The 21,189-nt window shown below is 40.0% G+C and overlaps 1 protein-coding gene across 4 annotated transcripts in view; it reads left to right on the top strand.

Moving 5' to 3' along the window:
- ebf2 (EBF transcription factor 2) overlaps window positions 1-21,189 on the top strand; it is a 37,364-nt gene that overhangs the window by 11,552 nt on the left and 4,623 nt on the right. For all 4 annotated transcript variants that reach the window (XM_008418605.2, XM_008418606.2, XM_008418603.2 and 1 more), the window contains exons 7-9: window positions 17,113-17,194; window positions 20,020-20,161; window positions 20,946-21,076. In XM_008418605.2, coding sequence (XP_008416827.1) covers window positions 17,113-17,194; window positions 20,020-20,161; window positions 20,946-21,076 — 355 coding nt within the window. The remainder of the gene's footprint in view (window positions 1-17,112; window positions 17,195-20,019; window positions 20,162-20,945; window positions 21,077-21,189) is intronic.

Below are 21,189 nucleotides of genomic sequence, written 5' to 3' on the forward strand. Positions count from 1 at the left end.
AGGGACGGAAGGATGAAAAGGGCAAGGGCAGCCGCTGACAAAGAGATGACTCAAGTTGCTTATATGGGCGAGCATTATCTAATGCTCCACTTCCTGCTGCGTCTAATAGTTTTACATCTGTATAATCTTAACATTGGTGAACCACAGTACTTTTCAAGTGGCTTCTGTGTTTGTAGAAGGCCCACTTATCTTTGACTGATGGGGTGACTGGCTCACTGATTGGTTTGATGATTGATTAGTAGAAAAAAAAACAAAACAGAGATCGATTACTCTCGGCTCATCACCATAAATGTTGCTCATCAAACTCTCGCAGGTAAACTTTACACCGCTTTTGTTTTCTTTTAAAAGTACTTCAGCTAATTTTTTTGTGTTTGAAATAAATACAAAAAAATTGTGAATATGTCACAAATGCGAATATTTCAACTCATTAAATTTCAAACTAATTTAATGAGCAGAACCTGAAAAAAAAATACCCCCCCCCATTTTAAAAAGTAGCATTTTCCACCAGTTATTGCTCAAACTGGACTCTCAGTATTAACGTAGGCAGATCTGTTAATGGTGGTGTTATTACCATTCATGACCCTTGACCTCTCAGAAACTATATTGGTTCTGGGCCCAGGATTTATGAGTGAACCGAGGGTTTTTACAATGGAGACAAGCAGATGTCAGTATTAGTGTTAGTCCGGTTCAGATGGGGAGGAGGGGACTGACGGCGAGTGTGTGCTTTTAAATTTGGCTAAGAAGCCCAGATCAATAGATAGTCATAAGGAGTGTGTGGAGGGATCCATCGTACGAGGCCTTGTGAGGGGCAGTCGGGTGATCAATGGCGAGCACTATCTCACTAATTGATCGTGTTTCCAAGAGGGCTCTTTTTTAACAAGCCACTGCTCAGAGAAAAGAAGAATAATCAATAGAAATTTTCCAATGCTGTCAATAGGGCATTTTCCTCCCCCCACGCTCAAGATGGACTTACAGAAAAATCTCACATTCTCTCACATTTTCCTTTTAAATTTCTGAAACATCTACGCGTCAAACATGTATCATACATTCATAAACTTCCAATATTCGGCTGTTTTGCTTCTTATTATTTGAGCTGAAAATGACTTCAGCTGCTCGGCTCCAACAGGAATCCATTACTCTTAATCCCAGGTTGTGGGCTGTATTGATCTGTTTGTAGTCTTGGTTCTGGTTACGCGTACCACAGGAACATGTTGTTTTCAGCTACTGAACGAAATGGCTTTAACTTTTTTTTTTTTTTTTTTTTTTGCATCTTTGCAAATCAATTTAGCTGAAAATTGGCAAGCCTCGACTCAGTTACAAAGACTCCCAGCTTGATGGATCTTATTGCTTTTATTAGTTATTAATTCTTGAAGCTGTTTTGCAATGGAGGGAACAGAGCATACATCTTAAATCACAGGAAAACAATGCCTGACTTTAGCTTGAAGTGTGAAGTGGCTCTACAAAGTTTGACAGTAAATCCTATTTGTTGCTTTATGCAAATGTCTGCTCTCTGCTGATGTGGTATGTCAGTCTGACCATCTGTTTCAGAGTTAGCCTTTCCATATGCTTGTTCCCCGCTTGTCAGAAGCAAATCTTAAAAAATATATGGTGATGCAGGGGTTTCTTGGAGGCCGTCTACTTTGCCCTCGCAGCAGGCCGCAGCAGTTTCTCCTTGTCCTTCTAATGGCGGGGAACTGCAGACTCCTCATTTTTCTGCTCACAGCCAAAAAACAAAATAGCAGCTAAAGAGTCTTTGGGAAAAGAACATTAAACTATCAGCCAGAGAATAAATGCTGCAGCATTATTTTGGACCGTGTCAGGGGTCAAATTCCTCCCCACTCCCAGATGCGTACTCAAAATCTGCCGCCAAGTCGCTCTGTTAGTCCATTATATAGGCACTCTAAGGTTTATGTCTGAGACAACAATGTCAAAGGAGACGGTTTTCTCAGACTCACTGTATAGATTCTTATTTTATACAGTTGCTTATATTCTCAAATCCACGTCAGCAAAAGGATGTTGTGTACATTTAGTTAGCACTGTTTCCGTTTGTAGTTTTAATAATAATAATAATAATAATAATAATAATAATAATAATAATAATAATAATAATAAAATAATGATAAATAATAATGATGAAAATAATTTGAATGTATAAAAACGTGTGGTTTTCCTCTATCTGTGTATTTTGTTTCAGAAAGAGTGAACATTTATGGTTTGACAGTATATCTACACACTTATGCATTTAAAAGAAATGGGGAATAGTGAGATGTCTTCTTCTAAAGAAAAGTGTGTTTCCATTTACAATACATAGAAGTACTCTCAGGCCTTATGCAAACATTTTTCATGCCCTAGTGCTTTAAACACTGTGTAGTTTAGTGTGGAGGCAGTGTGTTCCTACACAAAAATATGTGAAAATACCAACCAGTTTGACTTTGGTTTAGGAAAAAATTTAGAAAAATCTGTTTTTGTTAGCAAAATTATTAGTGGCCTTATTGATACACCTGCTGTCAATACTTTGTACTATCCGCATTTACTACTCAGTCTTTGTCTGTAACATTTGATATGGTTGCAGCATACAATAGAGTACAGTGTCTGAAGTCCTAAATCATCTTTTATTCAAGGTCTTGGAGATTTTCTCATTCAGAGGTTTTCCTTTAGATGAGAACAATTAAAACAAATCACCACCTTTATTGTGGTAGAAAAGTAATGTGATATAATCATTTGTTTTATGTTCTGGTGAAGCATTTCTGTGTAGATCTGGATCTTTCTTCCTGCTGAAATAACCTAGTCGAACCCCATTTTTCAGTCCTTTAGCAGAAGTCACCGGATGTTCATTTAAAATCTCCAGATGTTTCAAAGAGTTCACTCCACCGAGGGTTTTTTCCTTTGGACGGAAAACTGGCCCACAGCATCCCAGATCCTCTATCATGCTCAGTTGTTATGTGTGAGAGGCATTTTTATACATTCATCCTTTGTTCCCACTGAAAGTGTTTGTTACTAAAACGTAACTTGTCTAATTTGACTGACAGACAGGTCAAGTATAAATGTAAACGCTGCGTTTACATTTGTAATGGTGGAACAGAAAAGGCATTCTCCTGGCAACACCTGCAATAATATGGCTCTCATGGCTTATGGACATATATTTGACTAAGCATCATTATGTCATATTGATACCCAAGAAATATATAAAATACAAATATCCTTTATTGGATTTCAGTGGAGAAGTTCTTGAAACTTAAGTGAACTTAAAAACATAAAATATATAAAAAATGCTTTGCTTATATTTGTTTTAAATGGATCAGTTGGATTAAAAAAAGTAATTATTTAATAGAATTTGATTTTCCTAAGATCAAATTTTTGTGTGTCCATTTTAAATCTGAAATTACTTTTTTTTTGTTTTTTTTAGTACTTAAATGATTTTTCTCCCAAAAATCTGTTTGCACTGATTCACACATCAATAGCAGAGGTTAATCTGCCCGTCAGTCACATGTACATACGTACATGCCCAGAGACAAAGTCAGACCCCCTGCTTCGCTCAGTCCACTGTCACAGGTCTCTCCCTGGTGGGCCGCTACTGTCCGGTCCCTCCAGACCCCCTGTCAGCGAGCCCCTCAGGCAGGGGGGGACCAAGCAGCGTGGCGACAGGGGGCCTGAGGCTCTAATGCACACAGTGAAGCGGCACACAGGCTGGACCACTGAGCAGCTGGCACAGGAGCATGGGGATGGCTCCTCCCTTGGGGCGACGTGAGCAGAAGAATGACATGAAGACAGACAGGGAGAGAAGATGAATGTCTGGAATATCAAAATCACTGACAGGTACAGTTTCAGACAGCCAGGGCCTCACTCAGAGTTAGACAGAAGAAAAAGGAAGTTCAGGGACCTTTGGTTTCGCTGCTTTCTAAAATGTGGTCTAATGTGGTCGGGGCAGATCTTTCACTCCACTGTGAACAGAAAGTTTATGAAATCTGCCAGATCACAAGTCAGATTTACTCCTCTTCAGCAAGTGCTTGTGGCTTTAGCCTCCCCACAAAGAAGGGCTCTAGTTTGTTTTTGTAGGAAAAAAAAGACAGGAGAAATGTTTTTTCTCCAGAGAATAAGTGGGACTGACAGGAAAAAAAAAGTGAACACGTTCAATTAAATTAGAAACAGATTTTGTAATTTGCTTTAAAAATACTCTGCTTTTGTGATTTATTTAGTAAACAGATGCTGTATTTGTGCAATTAGGATGTGATTAATGTGTATATCTTTGTGGGTGTGTGGGTGTGTGAGGAGTCAGAGGCCAGTCAGTGGTGGTACTTAGGGACAAGGCCTGTTTTTTCTGGCTGGATGCTGCTGCTCAGGGAGGAGCTACAGTCGCGTTTGTGACTCGGTTCGGTCAAATTCCTGTTTAAGGTCTTAAATTTCACAGATGACTTAACAATGCCCCCCTGCTGCTGGACCAGCCCTGCCAGTCACTTTGTTTTTCTGTTTGTTTTTCTGGGATCTGGACAGACTGTGTTTTTCTCAGGAGTCGGGTTTCTCCGCGGCTCTCCTTGTATCAGTTTCTGATGGCCTTTTCAAAGACATCTGTGGTTTTACCAGAAATAGATTTCGTTAAAGGTCTAATTCAGGTAATAGTTGCCTTTCTTTGGGGTCATAGCTGAGCAGGTACAGATTTGTACATGTTAATGATTGCACTGGGGTTTAAATATTTTAAGAATTACAGATTAAAGCTGCTCTCACCATGCAGAGATGGTACAACTGCAGGGTGGCAATTAAATAAAGCAAAAACAAGACACAATGTTCAGGCTGAAGCTGTGTTTCCTGCACAAAAAACTTTTTTCAGGGAAACTTTAGAAGCTGTCCTTTAAAAGGAGTTTGAAGCACTTTATTGGGCTTAATTTCTGTTGAAACAAACAACTTCTTTAACATCATCGTCACTGGCTTATTGCCACACATCTGCTTTGTAAATAAATAAATATATAAAAGCCTTGGAATTAGCTAAGAGCAGCATGAATCTGTTTTGTAGCCTTTGTGATTTTGAAGAAAATTAGCAGTTTTGTACTTCCAAAATGAACATTACTCTTTGATCTATGATTCAATGTGTAAAATGTCAAATGACAAATATTTTCAAGTCACTTGTATACATGTGAATGTTTGTTCTGCTACTTAAATGTTTTAAAATAATAATAAAAAGCAGAGCTGTGCACATCATAAACCTAAAGGAGGACCTGCAAGGTAATTGGTGTGATAATGTTCAAATTCAGGCTGTATTCGTCATGAAATCGCTTGCAAAGAGTGTTATACTTTATTTCTGTTGCAACATAAATAAAATAATTCCTCTTTTGGTTTAGATGGCTTATGGAAAAATTTATAAAAAAGAAAAGTCAACATATGGAATGAGTGAAATAAAAATTAAATTAAATTAAATATAGAAACAAGCCACATTTTTTAAATGCAGTAAAAACGACAACCTTTGTTTGTTGTTGTTTTGTTAGTTTTAAAATGTGGGAAGTTTGGAGGCTCTGCTTTAACACACTTTAGACTACCACTTCAGGAACATTAAACATTAAAATAGCTCAACTTATTGTCACAAAGCTGGTATTTGCAGTTTCAGTTTAAACTGGTAATTGGAGTTTTGCTAAATAAGGAGGCGTCAGATTTTCATGAGCTGTAAGGAGAACTTGAGCATACAATTCAGGTGTACCAGTAGGTAGTTAAATGTAAATAGAAGAATGCATTTTCAAACTAAAATAAAGAAAGTATGCATGTATATATAAAGTATAAATAAAGTGTATATATGTACATATATTGCTTAAGAAATCACATCAAGCTAAAACAATTAATAACTTTCCGCTATTTTGAAATCATGTCACAGAAACGTTTAGCATGCAGCTGTTTTATGGCATTCTAATTTTATAGAAAAGTTGTCACAGACTGAAAGTGAATGAAATTTTAACTCAACACGTTAAAATTAAAGGTGGCATCATCGCTTTCTGTGCAACAAACAATAAAGTTGACAGGAGAGATTCTGGATTTCTTACCAACACGATTAAGTAACGTAACAAGAAAAATAAATCTGGATGTATTTCTTTACTGCACTTATTATTACGGTGTTGCAGTGCAGTTCCAGACAACACTTGAATTTAATCACAGATGGAAATATTCTAATTTTGCTGAAGTCTTTTGAATGTGTGTGTGAATGTGTTGTGGAGTGTGTTTGGGCTCTGATGAATCTGTCAGGACTGAGGGCAGGGGGTGATGTGACTGCTGACAGGCTCCCAGCAGGCCTGCTGAGAGCCCAGATACTCTGCTCGCCCTCCCTCCAGCTTCCCCAGCCACCCAGCTCCCCTTCTCCTCTCTCTGGCCTCGGCTCCGACACATTTGCTGTGTATTAGCCACGGAGAGTAAATTACAGCACCCTGGACCTCTGGATGATTCCTCTCCTTATTCACATGTCCTTCTTGTTCTTCTTCTTCTCCTCTCCTCCAGCTCATCGTCTCCCCCGCTTCTCTCGGTGTTGTTGGTTTTCTCTCAGTTTTGATCTGTTTTCCTCTCTCTGTCTGTCATTCGCGTCCGGGCTCTTGGACTCCTTCAACCCTGTCAGATTTCGCTCCCCTGTCTGTCTTTCTCCCACTTCTGTTATACTTCTCATCCACCGTTCCTCCATTGTGTCACGCTACAAAGCGTTCCCTCCCTCATACACATCCCCTCCACTCCCCATTTACTTTCTTACAAGCAGGTCCCTGTTGTCTAGGCTTCACAGGTTTCTTAGCCGACTCTCTCGCTCTCGCACCTTCTCCCTCTCAAACATTTCCCTCACTCTCCCTCCGTCAGCCCTCCTCCTCCTCCCTCTTTCTGGAAACAGATGTTGTTTGTCAGATCTTATCATTACTGGCTAATTAAGAAGACATCTCTTCTCCTTCTGTTTTTGCTTCCCTCTTCTCTCTTCTCTCTCTTTCTCTCTCTGTGCCATCCATCCCAGATTCATTGTTCTTCTCAGAGAGAGGTTCGGGTCAGGGTTTGATGCACACATGTTATCGGTGAGCCTGATTAGCGGCAGATTGACTGAAAGGGTATTAAAAAGGTAACATTAGTGTTTGCTGTGTTGCAGGCGACCCTACGCACATTTGTTGGTGTTACCGTGCATCTCCATCTGACAGTTGTGAGAATATATTTTGAATCTTCATCCCCCAGGGCACACCAAGCATGCTGGGAGAGGTCAGGCCACTGATGGGACGTCTATTCCCCGTCCTGGTTGTGAATTCATGTTCTCCAGACTCCGAATATCCCTCCATATCCATCTATTTGGCAGCACAAACACAGTCCCATGTGGCCGAGCTTTGTATGCAATCTCCGCTTTTGGCTTTGCTCGGGAGACTGAGACATTAATTCATTTAAAATGGTTAGAATGCACATTTAGAATCAGGTGAGAGGTTGCGGGTTAAAACTGCTTTTGGACCCAGGAGAAACCCAGCTGCGATGTTGGAGTGCCTCTGGTATTCCCTTCCCATCAGCCCACTTTATTCCTTCCAGCTTCACCGTGCCACAGTCAATTTTTCGTGGTGGTATGCCTGAAAGTTTTACGGCAGTACTGAGCTCTATAAATCAGCGCTCGCGTTTAAAAATGTTTGGCTTTGTCACAGTTCCCCATTTTAGTATCGAGCTGGGTCTGGACTAAGGTTGCAGGGGTGAGCCTGGGAGAGAGGCGCAGGCAAAATGCACACAATCTGACTGAAGCTGCATGGATCATCGTCTCATTGATTATTTTACAACACAAATCCAGGTATTTAATTGTGATTTGATGTTGAGATGAGGTTAGATTTAAACTCTAATGGCTTCATGTAAAATGCTTTGTGGAGGAAAAAATGGCACTGGACACTGTAAGAATTCTTACAGTGGGATACGGTGGTGTCAGTATAATGCTGTGGGGACAAGGAGGCCTGTCAGAGTTGAAGGAAAGATGGAGGGAGTGAAATTCAGGGAGGTCCTGGAAAAATCTCCAAAAATCTTGTGACTGGGACGGCGATTCACCTTCCAGCAGGAAAACAACCCTAAACATACGAGTGCTAAAGTAGACGGCTTTAGATCAAGTTATATTCATATTCATGTGTTTGGATGGCCTAGTTAAAGTCCAGTTTTGAATCCAATCAATAACTTATTGTAAGATGCTCTCCACCAGGTCTGATTGAGCTTGCGCTGTTTTGCGAAAAGTACGGATCACGTTTTATCTTTAAATTGATAAAAGACTTTGCTCTTCAACAAAATGTGGTTCTGCAAAGTTTTGATTCAGGAGAGTAGAACATAAATGCATGTCACACTTTTCAGATTTTCCTACATATAAAAAATATGAAAAAAACAACAACACTTCAGTTTGTGGCTTAGTATCAAAAAATAAAAAATGCCAAAGGGATGGGGATATCTTTGTAAGTTTTGAGAGCAAAAAGTAAAAAAAAACTTTCCTAAAAGACACTGAATTCAGACTTATCTGACTCTTTTATAGATGTCTGTCTCTGCTTAAAGACATGATGGAGAATGAAGGGGAAAAACTAATGGATGTTTGCAATGATGTTTGCTGCTGAGTGAAGCTGAAGCCACAGATTTCCGTGTATGTTTTTGGAGGAGGAGGGGAGGCGTCTGGAGGGATCGGTGTGAAAGGTCCTGTGGTGGTATGCGACAGAGGAGGTATCAGTTCGTGGAGGGTTTTCTGTGCCCCATTAGCAGTGTCAGAGGTCATGTGCCCCGGGTGTTAACCCTGATGACCAGTCTAGCTTCCAGTCTGCCAGGGGATCCTGGTCCAGGGGTATTTATTACCTACCACCACCCCCAACGTCCCTCTTATTACCAACACACACAGACACAAGCACCCCTCCAAACACAAATCTCCTCATGGAAGAAAACAAATCACCCAAAGTTGATCCTCAGCTGCGGTACGTGTACTAATTGGATGCATATCCATACAGCGATGCATGATGACCCATCTGTAGCCCGATGTCTTGGAATTAAACATGGGTTCATCCAAGTCTTAGTGTTTAGTGGCGAGTTGCAGCATGTTTTGGCTCCTCAGATGCACTTTTGATCAAAAATCATCTCTTATTTCTGTCCAGATATCTCTGAGACATTCGTGTCGGAGGCATTATTTTTGCTAATGTAATTTTGCATGACTGATTGTACACACATGGTCGCCTGTCTTGGACCATTTTTTTTTTCGTTGAACTCGTGTATGCGTGTGTGTGTGGTTCGCACAGCCTTTGTGTGACACATGCATGTCGGGCTGCTGTATGAGTTAGTACTCTTAGTGTGTGAGTGTGGCAGAGGAAGGCCCTCAGCATGTCAGTATGTTTTAATGCTTCACATCTGGTTTCCTAATTTTCCTCCCTGCAGCTCCCCTCCACCGCCATGTCAGGACACTGTTTTGTTTTTTCAGGGTGGGGGTGATGGAGGGGATTTCTGATGAGTGATGGCCCTGCATACAGGACATCAACAATCTTCCTCTCTTCCTCCGTCTCCGCCTCTTCTCTTCTTAATCTTTCTTTTTTTGGGTGTGTGTGAGTGTGTGTGTGCACTCACTTTGTATTCTCAGCACCCTGCATCTGAAAGGCTAAACAGACAGATATTTGCGAATCAAGTTATTTTTAGTGCCATTATCCTTTTCACCCTCGTTCTTTTTGCCAAATCACCGAATTTGCACTTAATCAAACTTTAGAAAATGTTTATGTAAATGTGCATCTAGCTAACTTGAAGCTTGCAGCAAACCCTTCGTCAGTTCCTGCTGCCACCAAAGCTGCATTCCCGAGGAGCTGAGAGGCCGATGTGTTTTATGACAATTTGAGAAGGCAGTTTATGTCGACAGTGATTAGTGCTGATGAAATCTTATGAAAGTTTATGTCAAGCTAGGTGCTCACTAGATGATTAAGGCCACGTGTAAAGCAGAAAGCGCCACTGATGTGTAACAGATGCCCTAATGGACACAGAAATGAGGAACAGAGCATCCACTCCAAAGAACAAAACTATAAAATCTGCCTATTTTTATTTGTTCTCTGCGTCACAATTTGACATTTGCTCTTTGAACTTGTTTTGGTAAAATTATTTGCAGCAGATGGGAAGCTCAGGTCTCACTGTAAAACATTTGGTCTGTTTGGCCAGAAACAGGGATGTATGAATGAGAATAATAAGCAAACAAATAAAGGATTATGTTGAATAATCTTGGCAGGAAACTTAGTTTAAATGAGACATATTTTAAAATAATAAGGGCCTCTGAGTTTTTGTGCTGAGTTACTAAGATCGGTGTTTGTGCTGGCAGAATCTAACTCAGAACGAATGCCACAAAAGGAGAAGAAAAATTGCTCTAAAAGCTCTTTTAACCTCGAGCCGACAGCTAAATATTTTATCAGAGAAGTCCATTAGCAGACAGTAAGTTTGATTATTGTTATATTTAGGTTTTCAACCGACTGTGTAAGCCATATTTCAAACTTCAGCAAAACAAAAGGAGAAGAAAAAGCGCAAAAAAGTCTCCTTCAGCATCGCTTCCTGGAAAAATATGTTTTCCTGTTTAATGCGTTGCCCCTTGACTGCCTTCACTAAAGTCGGTAAAGATCTCTGGAAACAAAATTTCACCCACATCTGGTGCAAAATGATGCAGAGATTTGTTACTTTTTGTGTTTCCTGCTTTAAAAGCATGATTTTTAATGTGAGGTTCTTGAAGAAGCACCCAGATTTTAGCAGTTTAAATAGCTGAAGATGTTCATGTCTGTGAGGTAATACCATCAGTGAATCTGAAATGAGTTCACTTTTGTACTAGATTGTTTGTCACAATTTTCTTAGCTGAATGTTTGAGTTCAGCTCTAATTTTAGCCTACAGCAAAATCCAAAGATTTAAATCAAGCTTTTAAAATGTCATAAAATGTATGTTATTTGGCATACATTGTTTATTCTTTGCAACTTCTAAAATTTTTGGCTGCTGTTATTTATTTATTTATTTATTGGGCAGGAAATGCACATTTAAACATACTTGTGAACCTTTAAAGACTTCTGCCTCTGAAACTGGCCTAAAAATGGTTTTTAAAATTGAAACATCCACATCACGTTGTCCTGCACTAGTTTCTTCATCGTGGGAAAGTGTGTATTTAAAATGGTTTGGCTTGTAAATAAGAATTCAGTATTTAGGAAGCTGTTGAATTTATGTAACATGTTGCATCCTGAAAACATATTTTGTGTCATGACTCCCCCCCCCCATTTTTTGTCAAACTTAAATATTTTAGGTTTTTAAGCAAATTTTAACATCTGGAAAGGATCATTTGAGTAAATATGAAACACAGAGTGCAAATAATGGCTGTATGTATTAAAGAAAAAGCCACTCATGCCAACCTTGCCCTATGGGGAAAGTAAATGCTCTCTTAACCCTAATAACTAGTTGTGCCACCAGAGGCACCAACAACTGCTGTCAAGCATCTGCAGTAACAGTTAAGGAAGATTTTTACATCCAAACCATTTTTTTTTTGGACCAGTAAGACATATTCTTGATGATGTGTTTTAAATCATGATGTTTAAAACTTAACACTCTCTTTATAAACATTCAACAGAAATGCTGACGCTCTTTTCTAACTAGTCCTATTTGCACTTGCACTATTTGCACACTCAAATAGTGCAAGTGCACTATTTGCTAATACACTTGAAAGTGTTATTAGCAGAGAATAACCTGCATTACTGAGCAGAACAAGATGTAAATGTACAACATCACCAGATTAAAAACAAACACACTTGCACGAGGAGTTCTTTGAAATCGACCGTTCTTTGCTAATTTCCCTGTGACACAAGGATTACGTCCAAATCTTTGCAGTGTGTCATACACTGTGCTGTGTGGGTGTGTTACTCCACCAAAACAAAACAAACAACAGCAATATTAAACTTCTGCAACCACAATAGAAGAGGGGGGTAATAAAAAACAGAGGGTCCTCAACTTCTTATTAATTATGCAAGATTAGTCTAATTATAATTCAGCAAATGAATGTGTGGCAGAAGGTGCGAGGCGACGGGGCTGGGAGATTTGCATGTTAAGTGGGCAGAGGGAAGCGGCTAATGCATGCTAATATATGCGTCAATGTCTCGCTTTAATTTCAGCATTTGCAGCTGTGTGCGTCCGAACTGAGGGGGGTGAAAAGTTGACTCAATGGGTTTTTGGGTAGGGGGGTTTGGGGGGGTGCAAAGGTGGGTGTGTCAGCGTATTAAAGAGAGTGTGTGTGTGTGTGTGCGTGTGTGTGTGTGTGTGTGTGTGTGTGTCAGTGTGTGTTTTTCTGCATGCCAGTGTGTGTGCGCGAGGCATCTGGTGTCATATAAACAAGGAATGATGAGAAGAAGTCAACAAATAAGGTCAAGAACCCTCAGAAAGTGCATAAAGCCAGAAATAGATGTAGACAGTCCCTGAATTAGGGTTGTGGTTTTCTTGGCCCTCGGTCATCAGTTCAGTGAAACACTGTCATGTCATCCAGTTAAATGTGTGACGACCGATTGTTACACTGTGTGCAAAAAGGCTGGCGCTACCAAACCTCGTCATTTTCTCTGTATGTATCAAATGTATTTAATCTTCTTAAACCTAATTCCGTTCATCCATCCATCATATTCCACTTATCTGAGATTGGATAATAATTCTGACACCCCAAAATAAAATCCTTTGCGACTTCTTCCCATAAGATGTCATCTAACCAGAAAAAAAGTCAGTAAAGCTGCCTTGTTGCTGAAAATGTGCTATATAGATACAATTACCTTACCTTATGCAGCTGTGTGTAATTTAATTAAATATAGCTGCTCTGTGAAGGCCCCAGATTAGTTAGTAGCACTTGCCTTTTAGCAAGCAGGTCCTGGGTTCGAGTCCCAGCCTGGGGTCTAAATGTGTGGAGTTTGCATGTTCTCCCTGCGCATCTGGCTTCTCCCCACAGTCCAAAACCATGACTCTCGGGTTAACTTGTCTCTCTAAATTCTCTTTGGAAGTGAATGCGCGTTTGCATGGTTGTTTGTCCTGTTTGTCTCTGACTGGTGACCTCATGCCCGTTAAATTACTTACCAATCTGTGGCAACACTTGAAGACGGATTCTCAGAAATGCTTCCCTCTGATGTGGCTGAAGTTTTCCATCTTGAGCTGTACAAATCTGGTGCACTCATACCCTAAACACTTAATTTGAGAGAACTAAGAATACAAACACTACATGACACACTTTTTCAGATTTTCCATTAAGCATCCCTCCCACTTCACACTATGGACTATTTTGTGCTTGTGTGTCTCAAAACATGAAACGCTGATCAAAGTTTGTTGTTGTAACATGAAACAAAATCTTAGCTCTTCAAATGTCGTGAATATTTTTGCAATTTGATACCGTTTGATTTTCAAAGATGTGCTCAACTTGAGTTAGAGTAACGCGCCGCATAACTTCTCAGTAAGATTTTTAATCCGTGAAGATGTCCACAACATTGATGATCTATTAGAAGTGAAATCTCAGTGTGATGTGTGAGAGGCACAGATGGGCCCTTTCACATTTTCACTCCGAACTGAGATCTACCGCAGCTCTGAGGTGGAAGGTCCGAGCTCTGACAGATAAATTGTAATCACTCTCTGCCAACAACAATATTGATCGTCCTCTGAGCGCATAACTCAACTCCAGTAATATCGGAGACAAGTTGGAACTGAGAACTAGTTGCAAGCCAGGTCCTGTTCACAAGGGAGGAAACTGGAACAAGCGATGGAGGAATGATCAGTAAAAGCTGAGAGAATGAGGGAGAGATTAGCATTCGATGGGAGGATTCAGGGCTGTGGGGCCAATATGAATTTCCTCTCCACACAGCCGCTCCACATTAAGATGAATTATGTTTGCAAAGAACACAGTGTGGGTGGGATCAAACCAACCCACGTAAGCCAAAAAAACGCTGCCTCCTTCTGTGGTATTTTTCTCCTCACTGTTATTGTTTGCTTAGTGGAAACAGCGACGGTGATTGAACAAGTACTTCACTGAAGTAAAACGCGCTGCGATGCTGGAAGAAAGTAGAAAATAATTACTTTAATATAAGTATAGGAAGATACTTTTTAGGAGAGTTAGATTTATGGTGCATCTGTGATCTGATTGTTTCTGCTGCTGCCGGCTGATCAGACACAGCGACACCTAGGGAATATTAATGAGAACTATTTGATACAAAACATAGTTCATACATAAAACTCAGACTTTTTTCCTTCAGGGTTATATTCAAAACATTCGGACACAACAAATGACACTGAGTGAAACGATCAGAAACGTAAGAAAAATGTTGAATAATTGAGCTAAAAATGTTTTGATTAATTTTGATTCAAATATCAATTAAATTATTATTTAATGGAATTTAGTGTGGAAAGCTGCACACATACAAAACTATATGGTGTGATGTTTACATCTGTAATCTGTTAATAGATAAATAAACATAAAACTGAGGTAAGAAGTTACATGTAAAGAAATTAAAATATGATAAGTCAGACTGCTCTTTAATGAGCAGTGACCCTGAAAAAAGGAATAGATCAGTGAATTAAAGAGATTAAATACATTTGTGACCATTTTTACGTCATATTAACTACATTTATATCAGCTATCAAACATTTTGCATTGCTTTTTAATAGGGATGTTTTGATAGCATGTTTATTGAAGGCTGTAAAATTCACCAACTTCACTCAGGCTGTTTTCTTTTTAATTCTGGAAGTTGGTTTTTGCTGCTTCTTTAATTTCCACCTCTCAAAGCAGAGCAGATAAAATCTTCACCGTCTTCAATTTCAAAGCAGAACAAGTACTTTTATCAGGATACATTGCATCTGGGTTTATTGAGGAAAAGCAAACTACATGTTGACTACAGCAAACTACAGTTTTATTTTTCATTTGTTAATGATGTGTTCATTATTCTAAAATAACCAACTTTTATGTATTTTGTAAGATTCAGCAACTATTTTCTTATTGACACAGAGCAGCATAATGTCCAGATCACAATGTTTTTTTTTTTTAAATCTTCCTGATTCACTTGAAAACAAATAACTCCGTCTTATTGCTATGCACATGCAAGGAGATTATACACTAATATCCATCAGCATTACTTAGTCTGCATTATTACTGTGAGTGTGTAACTTCCCTCACTCATCAGTGATGTTGTGGACATTGCGGTGTCTCCAGTTCATGTCTTTACATCGTTTGATATCTTATTCCAGCCAGAGCAGCTCAGCCTCAAAAAGCTGATCCAAACACAGCAGTTAACCTGGTTAACAAACCCTCTGCAACGTCCTGACAATCTGTCTCAAAAAAAGTATAAAGTTTTATCATTTGTTTCTAAAAATATATCAGACAACTAGAAACTTCAAGAAACTCACTTCTCTCCAATTTTCCTCCTTTTGGTAGAGTTTTCATGCTGAGCAGTTTGCAGAAATGCATGCTTTAAAGGGACTTATTGCTGCAACAGCTCCTAACATATTTCAGTGCTTTTTCAATTACGTTTTGCAGAAAAAACAATGGAGAAAAAAGTTGCTCTCCAATTTCTAAAATCTAACAATGTGTTTTAAATGTCAGAACCTTTAAAGGACTTAATTACACAGACATTTTCTCTTAGTATCCCAGCATGCCAATCAGGACACACTGAACAGACGGACCAGGAGGTGCACCGGTTTGTCTTTGACTACGAATTTCAACGTAGTCCTGAGTGACGTGAAACACTCAGGAGTTAGGGAAAACTCAGAGATGTTGGATCAACAAAATACTGTGAATGACCTATTATGCAGTTTTGCAAGCCCACAAAAATAGACTGTGATTTTAAAGGATTGGTTGTGAATTTCATGGCAAAACAACTAGCTGGGGTTGCAGCTGCAGGAATCCCAGATGGTCGACCATCAACAGGTAGCAGGAGTTTTGTCAGGAAGCCTTGGTTAGAACCTGGGACCTGATTTGAACATTTCTACAAATAACTCCTTCCTTCCTTACTAAGAGTATGAATAGGAAAGTTATTTAGCACCCACTTTTAACCACAAAAAAGTAAACTCAACAAACGAGCCAAGTTTCACACAACTATGTTTTAGTCACATCATGATTGAGTGTTTGACATTTTTTGTAAATGGAGTGGACACTCAGTTAAAGATCTGAATTTTTGTTGTAGTGGGGTCACCACACAGCTCAGATGTTTTTTTTTTTGTATTCAATCTTCTTTTCTGCCCTTCCAAAACATCTGAATAGATCTCCTTAACCTCATCCTCCCCTCCCATCACTTCATATCCCCTTCCTCTGTTTATTTCTATATTCTCTATTCGTCATTTCGCCGTATTTCCATCACAGAAATTCGACGTATTTCTGTGATGGAATGCGCTCTAGTTTCTTCCTCCTCTTTCCCATCTTTGCCTCTTAGCGTGGGGACTTTGGGATTGCGGCAGAGCTGCGTTGCCATGGCAGCTGGCTATGTTTCCGAACCGTGTACACCTGGGATTTGGAGTCTCTCTCAGCAGTCTCCCTCTCTTCTATTTATTCCACCTTTCTTTCAGGTTTTCTCTGGTGTAGCTCAGGCTATCAGCACCCTCCCTCCCCCACTGTCTTCAGCTCCACGGTGCGTTGGATTGAAGTTACATACGTGATGAGACACATATACTTGAAAAAAAAAAAAAAATCATGTCCATGCGAGCACCTGCACATGCCTCCTTCCCTGCCTCCGTCCTGCCACTTCCTCATTTAATTTTCTCTGTGGCTGTCTCTACTTCGTTTCCCTCTGCGCTCCCATGTGGGGTTCAAATATGGCATTGTGGGATACCACAGTCCCCTGAGTCCGCTGGCATACATCATTGTCTCTGGTTTACTTTGAAACGCAGCAGCACTTTTCACTCGCCTTGTGCTTCCAGATCTCATTACTTGATTTAAAGTGTAACAACATTGACTTTAAAACTAAACTAAACAGCTGGGATTTATGTCAGAACTGTAATCACATGTACATACATGCAATCACACAGGACCTGGCTGTGAAAAAAAAAAAAGCCTTCTTTGACTTTTGGTGTGTGGAAACGGGGGGAATAATTACATACTGAAAACTGTCATGGAGTTTCTTTGTTGCTGATGTTAAAAAAAAATGTAATATGTGCCCTTTTGTTTACCTTTGCAGGTTTTTCTTGAAGTTTTTCCTGAAATGCAACCAGAACTGCCTGAAGACAGCAGGCAACCCGAGGGATATGAGGAGATTCCAGGTACATAAAAGATGCTCACGTGTGTGAGTGTGTGCTTGTGTGTGGACATAAAAAAGTGAGAATATCGGAGGATGAAGGATATAGTCGCTGTGATAAAAGAGCATCTTTATACTCTTCTATTATAAGACACTCGACTCTCCCATTCAGTATATTTCTATGTAAACTGCAGTTCTAAAAACACTTTTAATTTAGGCTTCTCTTCTCCACAAAGTCTCCAGCTGGACAGCTGAATTGTATGATGGAGACAAACTAGACCCTTAGATGTTTTCCTAGCAGAGCTTATGTGATCAAACAGAATGACCAGTTGCTTTTCTCAGATAGTTTGCTTCACCGTGGGCAGGTGTGAAAACTCGCCTTTTTTCTCTGTTTACCTCTGAGTGACCTCTGGTGCAGCTCCCTTACTGTGGAAATGCAACCAAACTATCCAGTAAGCTAAAACCAACGAGAAGAAGAAACGCCCTCACTTTTAAATCCACATTTGGTGTCTGTGGAACATCAGCAGCACGTTTCACATGGTGTGTGTGTTTTTTTTTGTACATCTGTAGTTTTGCTGATGGTTCATTTCCTTGCCTGCTGCTTGTGACAGTTCCCCCGATGGCCTGATGCTGTGACTGTGTGAGGTTGTCCAGTCTACTTTCAATAAGTGCAGCGTGAAAGTGAACCGAGCCAAATGAAATGAATCTTTCAGCATTTCCTGCCTAGTTGAACCTCGGACCATCAAAGTGTGAAAATGCCCTTAGCTTAGCCAGAATAAAAAATCTGTTTCTCTCAAAATATCGTCTTTTTCTAATATTCTAAACTCTTGTTTCACATTACTGTTTATATGAAAGTCGTCTGCAGCTGCATTAAACTCTTTGATGAGACAAAACAAGTGCAGGTTAACATCCTATTTCTTTAAATGCACAATAGGAACCTTGGCAGGCAGTTTGTTTACTTATGATAAAAAGTGCCTCATATCTGCAAAACTCTCCAGGAAGAGGAAGAACTCTAATCTACCAACCTTAAACAGCTTTTAGCTACTTGGCTCTAATGACATGGCTTTCATGTTGTCTAAAAAGGTGCACCTGATTGGCCTTTGCTCCCGCCATCACGTTCAAAAGAGGAACTTTGTTGCTCCCATTCCAGCAAGTAGCTGGGCTAAACCAGTTTATCCTGATCGCACGTTTCACTTTTCTGCAAGTAAAGTCTCCATTTTTGGTATAAATGCCTTCAGCATGCTCAGCATTACTCACTTATTCAAGTGCATCCTCCAGTTCTGAACCCAAAGTAAAAAGACACTCCTAAAGTCACGACCAGAAGAAACCAGACCACAGAACAATGACGGTAACTACCAGAACTCTGAATCAGAGTATCTGTTTTAGTTTGGTCCATTTATAAAAATAATTGGAATACCAGGCATGATATTTTTCTCCAATTGCTCATGTTTATTTGTCTTTCAATACTGATAGATCAGGAAAAAATAGGAATATTTCTCCCACATTTTTTAACTCCTTGGAAAAGTTAAGAACTCATTTTTAGATAAATTAACTTTATTGACAAGCTATGAGACTGATTTTCTTTTTGATATCCAAAGAGAACATTTGGTTTCTGGGTCTTAAAGCCATTTAAAGTAGCTGAGAGTTGCTAAAGTTGTCACACGGCAAATCTCTGGGAAAGTTTTCCAGTGGAAGTCAAACTGGAGAAAGAAGTTAAAGGTGAAAGTTAGAAATCAATAAGGAGTCAGAGAGATGGAAAGACAAACCAAAGAGTTATATATGTGGGAGACATGGCTGTGGGGGCGCCTGGATGCAGGAAATAGGTTGAGGTGTTTCAGGAAGTTGTCAAGAATTGAGTGATTGGCTCCAGATGGGGAAGGTCATGCTCCGTGACCCAGGAAGTGGTCACAGGGGACTCCTCGAGCTCACTTCCTCTGCCGTCTTTCAGCACCAGCGGCCTCTCTCTGGCATTCTCCTTTGCCCGGCAAAACCTTGTGTCCGGCTGCCCCCGCCCCTCTCCGTCCTCGTCTCCCACCGTGTTTGCTTTAACTCCTGTGGTGTGACACATGCTGAGAAGTTATGAGTACACGAGCGCTCCAAACTCTGGGCCTCTGGGTTAAAAGGTGATCAGGGCTGGGCAGGAGTTCGCTGCTTGATCGATAATTTACAGTTATTTTCCTTCCCCTTCCACCACCTATGGAACATATGTTTTTTTCCCCTCTCTTTTGCTTTGCTCCTTCACCTGCAAAACTTTCATTATGTGTGTCTTTTAAAGACAGATGAACATTTATTATACACGTCATTTCAAAATATATGTCATAATGTCCTGGCGCATATAAATATTGTAAATAATGAAGGCAAAAAGTTGGGACTATCCCCTTGTTAAGTGTATAAAGTGCCACCTATGGGGTGCAGATGTAAGTGGGGACATGCAGTAGGCAGAAAATCACATTATGGGTGCCATATATCATCCACTGCTCTAACAACCAGCTGAAATAGGAGATTCGGTTCATATGTTTGTTGTCATTGAAGGATTAAGAGGAGACAATGTGAGCCTGCTGCATGCTGTATGAATCAAAAAGTTAGTCCAGAGGCAGAGGGAGAGGCCATATGGTGACCCAGTGGAGGAGTAAAGGGGTGTGAGAGCCCCAGAATGCAGATGTGTTGTGGAAATCCCTGAGACGTCAGATCATCCATTAAGAAATATGACCGTCACCTTTACAGAAAAACTAATTGTTGCTCTGGGATTTTCACACTTGTAACTTGATATTTTGACTCTTAGCCTGCAGTCTTAATGCTTCATCTACACTCACGCGTCTTCCTCTTGGCCCCCTTTGTCCTCTCGCTCAGGTGGTCTTGTCCAGCACAGTGAGTGTAGATGGACACGTCCTGGCCGTGTCGGACAACATGTTCGTCCACAACAACTCAAAACACGGCCGGAGAGCTCGCCGACTGGAGCCGGGAGAGTCTGTGGAGAATACCATGGAATATGGTAGGACAATAAGATAAGAGGTTTAATTAACCTGCTTATAGTCAGAGTTTCGTAAAAGTATTTATATGCTTTTTCATCATTTGTCACATTAAACACATTACGTATTTTATCTGAATCAAAGAGTTGCACATATTTGAGAGGCAAAGAAGAGTTAATTTACAAGATTTATTAAAACAAGCCTAAAACTTACACTAGTAATCTTTCATTTCTGCTGATCATTTTTCCAACTCTGTCCGGACATTTGTCCTGTACTTAACCCAACTTTTAAATGAGGATGTCTGTGCATGATGCATGACTTTAAATCACACAAACTCTTTTCAAGCAGCTGTTCTAGCCTAAGATAACATAAATTTATGTTTTGATTTTTAACCTTCAAACCTTTTTTACCCTGTTACATACAGTGCAAAAAGTTGTAAAAGTGTCCATAAATTTTGAACTTTTTCACATTTTGTCACAATACAATCACAAATCGATGTATTTAATTTGGGTTTTATGTAATGGTCCAAGACAGTCATTAATGTACATCTGACATCCCCACAGTAAAAGATGACAGTGGAAGCATCATGATGTGGGAATGCTTCCTGCAGCATGAAATAAAAACCACGTCTCCGTTTTGTTTTGCTCTATCACATAATAAAAAACATGATAAAATATGAACAATTAATGAATACCGCTGGGGGGCGCATACATGTAAAGTATACCTAACACTTATACCCTCATTTCTTTACTCTTTATTGATCGTCTTTGCAGATCATGTTAATGAAGCTTTTCTCTCCCGTTTCAGCCACCCCCTGCATCAAAGCCATCAGCCCCAGCGAAGGCTGGACCACCGGCGGGGCCATGGTCATAGTCATCGGGGAGAACTTTTTCGACGGGCTGCAGGTGGTGTTTGGAAGCATGCTAGTGTGGAGTGAGGTAAGAGTTGTCTTCGAAACATCCCACTAATGATGCTGCACATTGTGAAATGAAATGCGCAGCATATGGCTTGTCTCATTATTTGGGTGATTTATGAGCAGTCTTAACAATTG

The sequence above is a fragment of the Poecilia reticulata genome, linkage group LG9, assembly GCF_000633615.1.
Source record: "Poecilia reticulata strain Guanapo linkage group LG9, Guppy_female_1.0+MT, whole genome shotgun sequence".
NCBI classification, from domain to species: domain Eukaryota; kingdom Metazoa; phylum Chordata; class Actinopteri; order Cyprinodontiformes; family Poeciliidae; genus Poecilia; species Poecilia reticulata.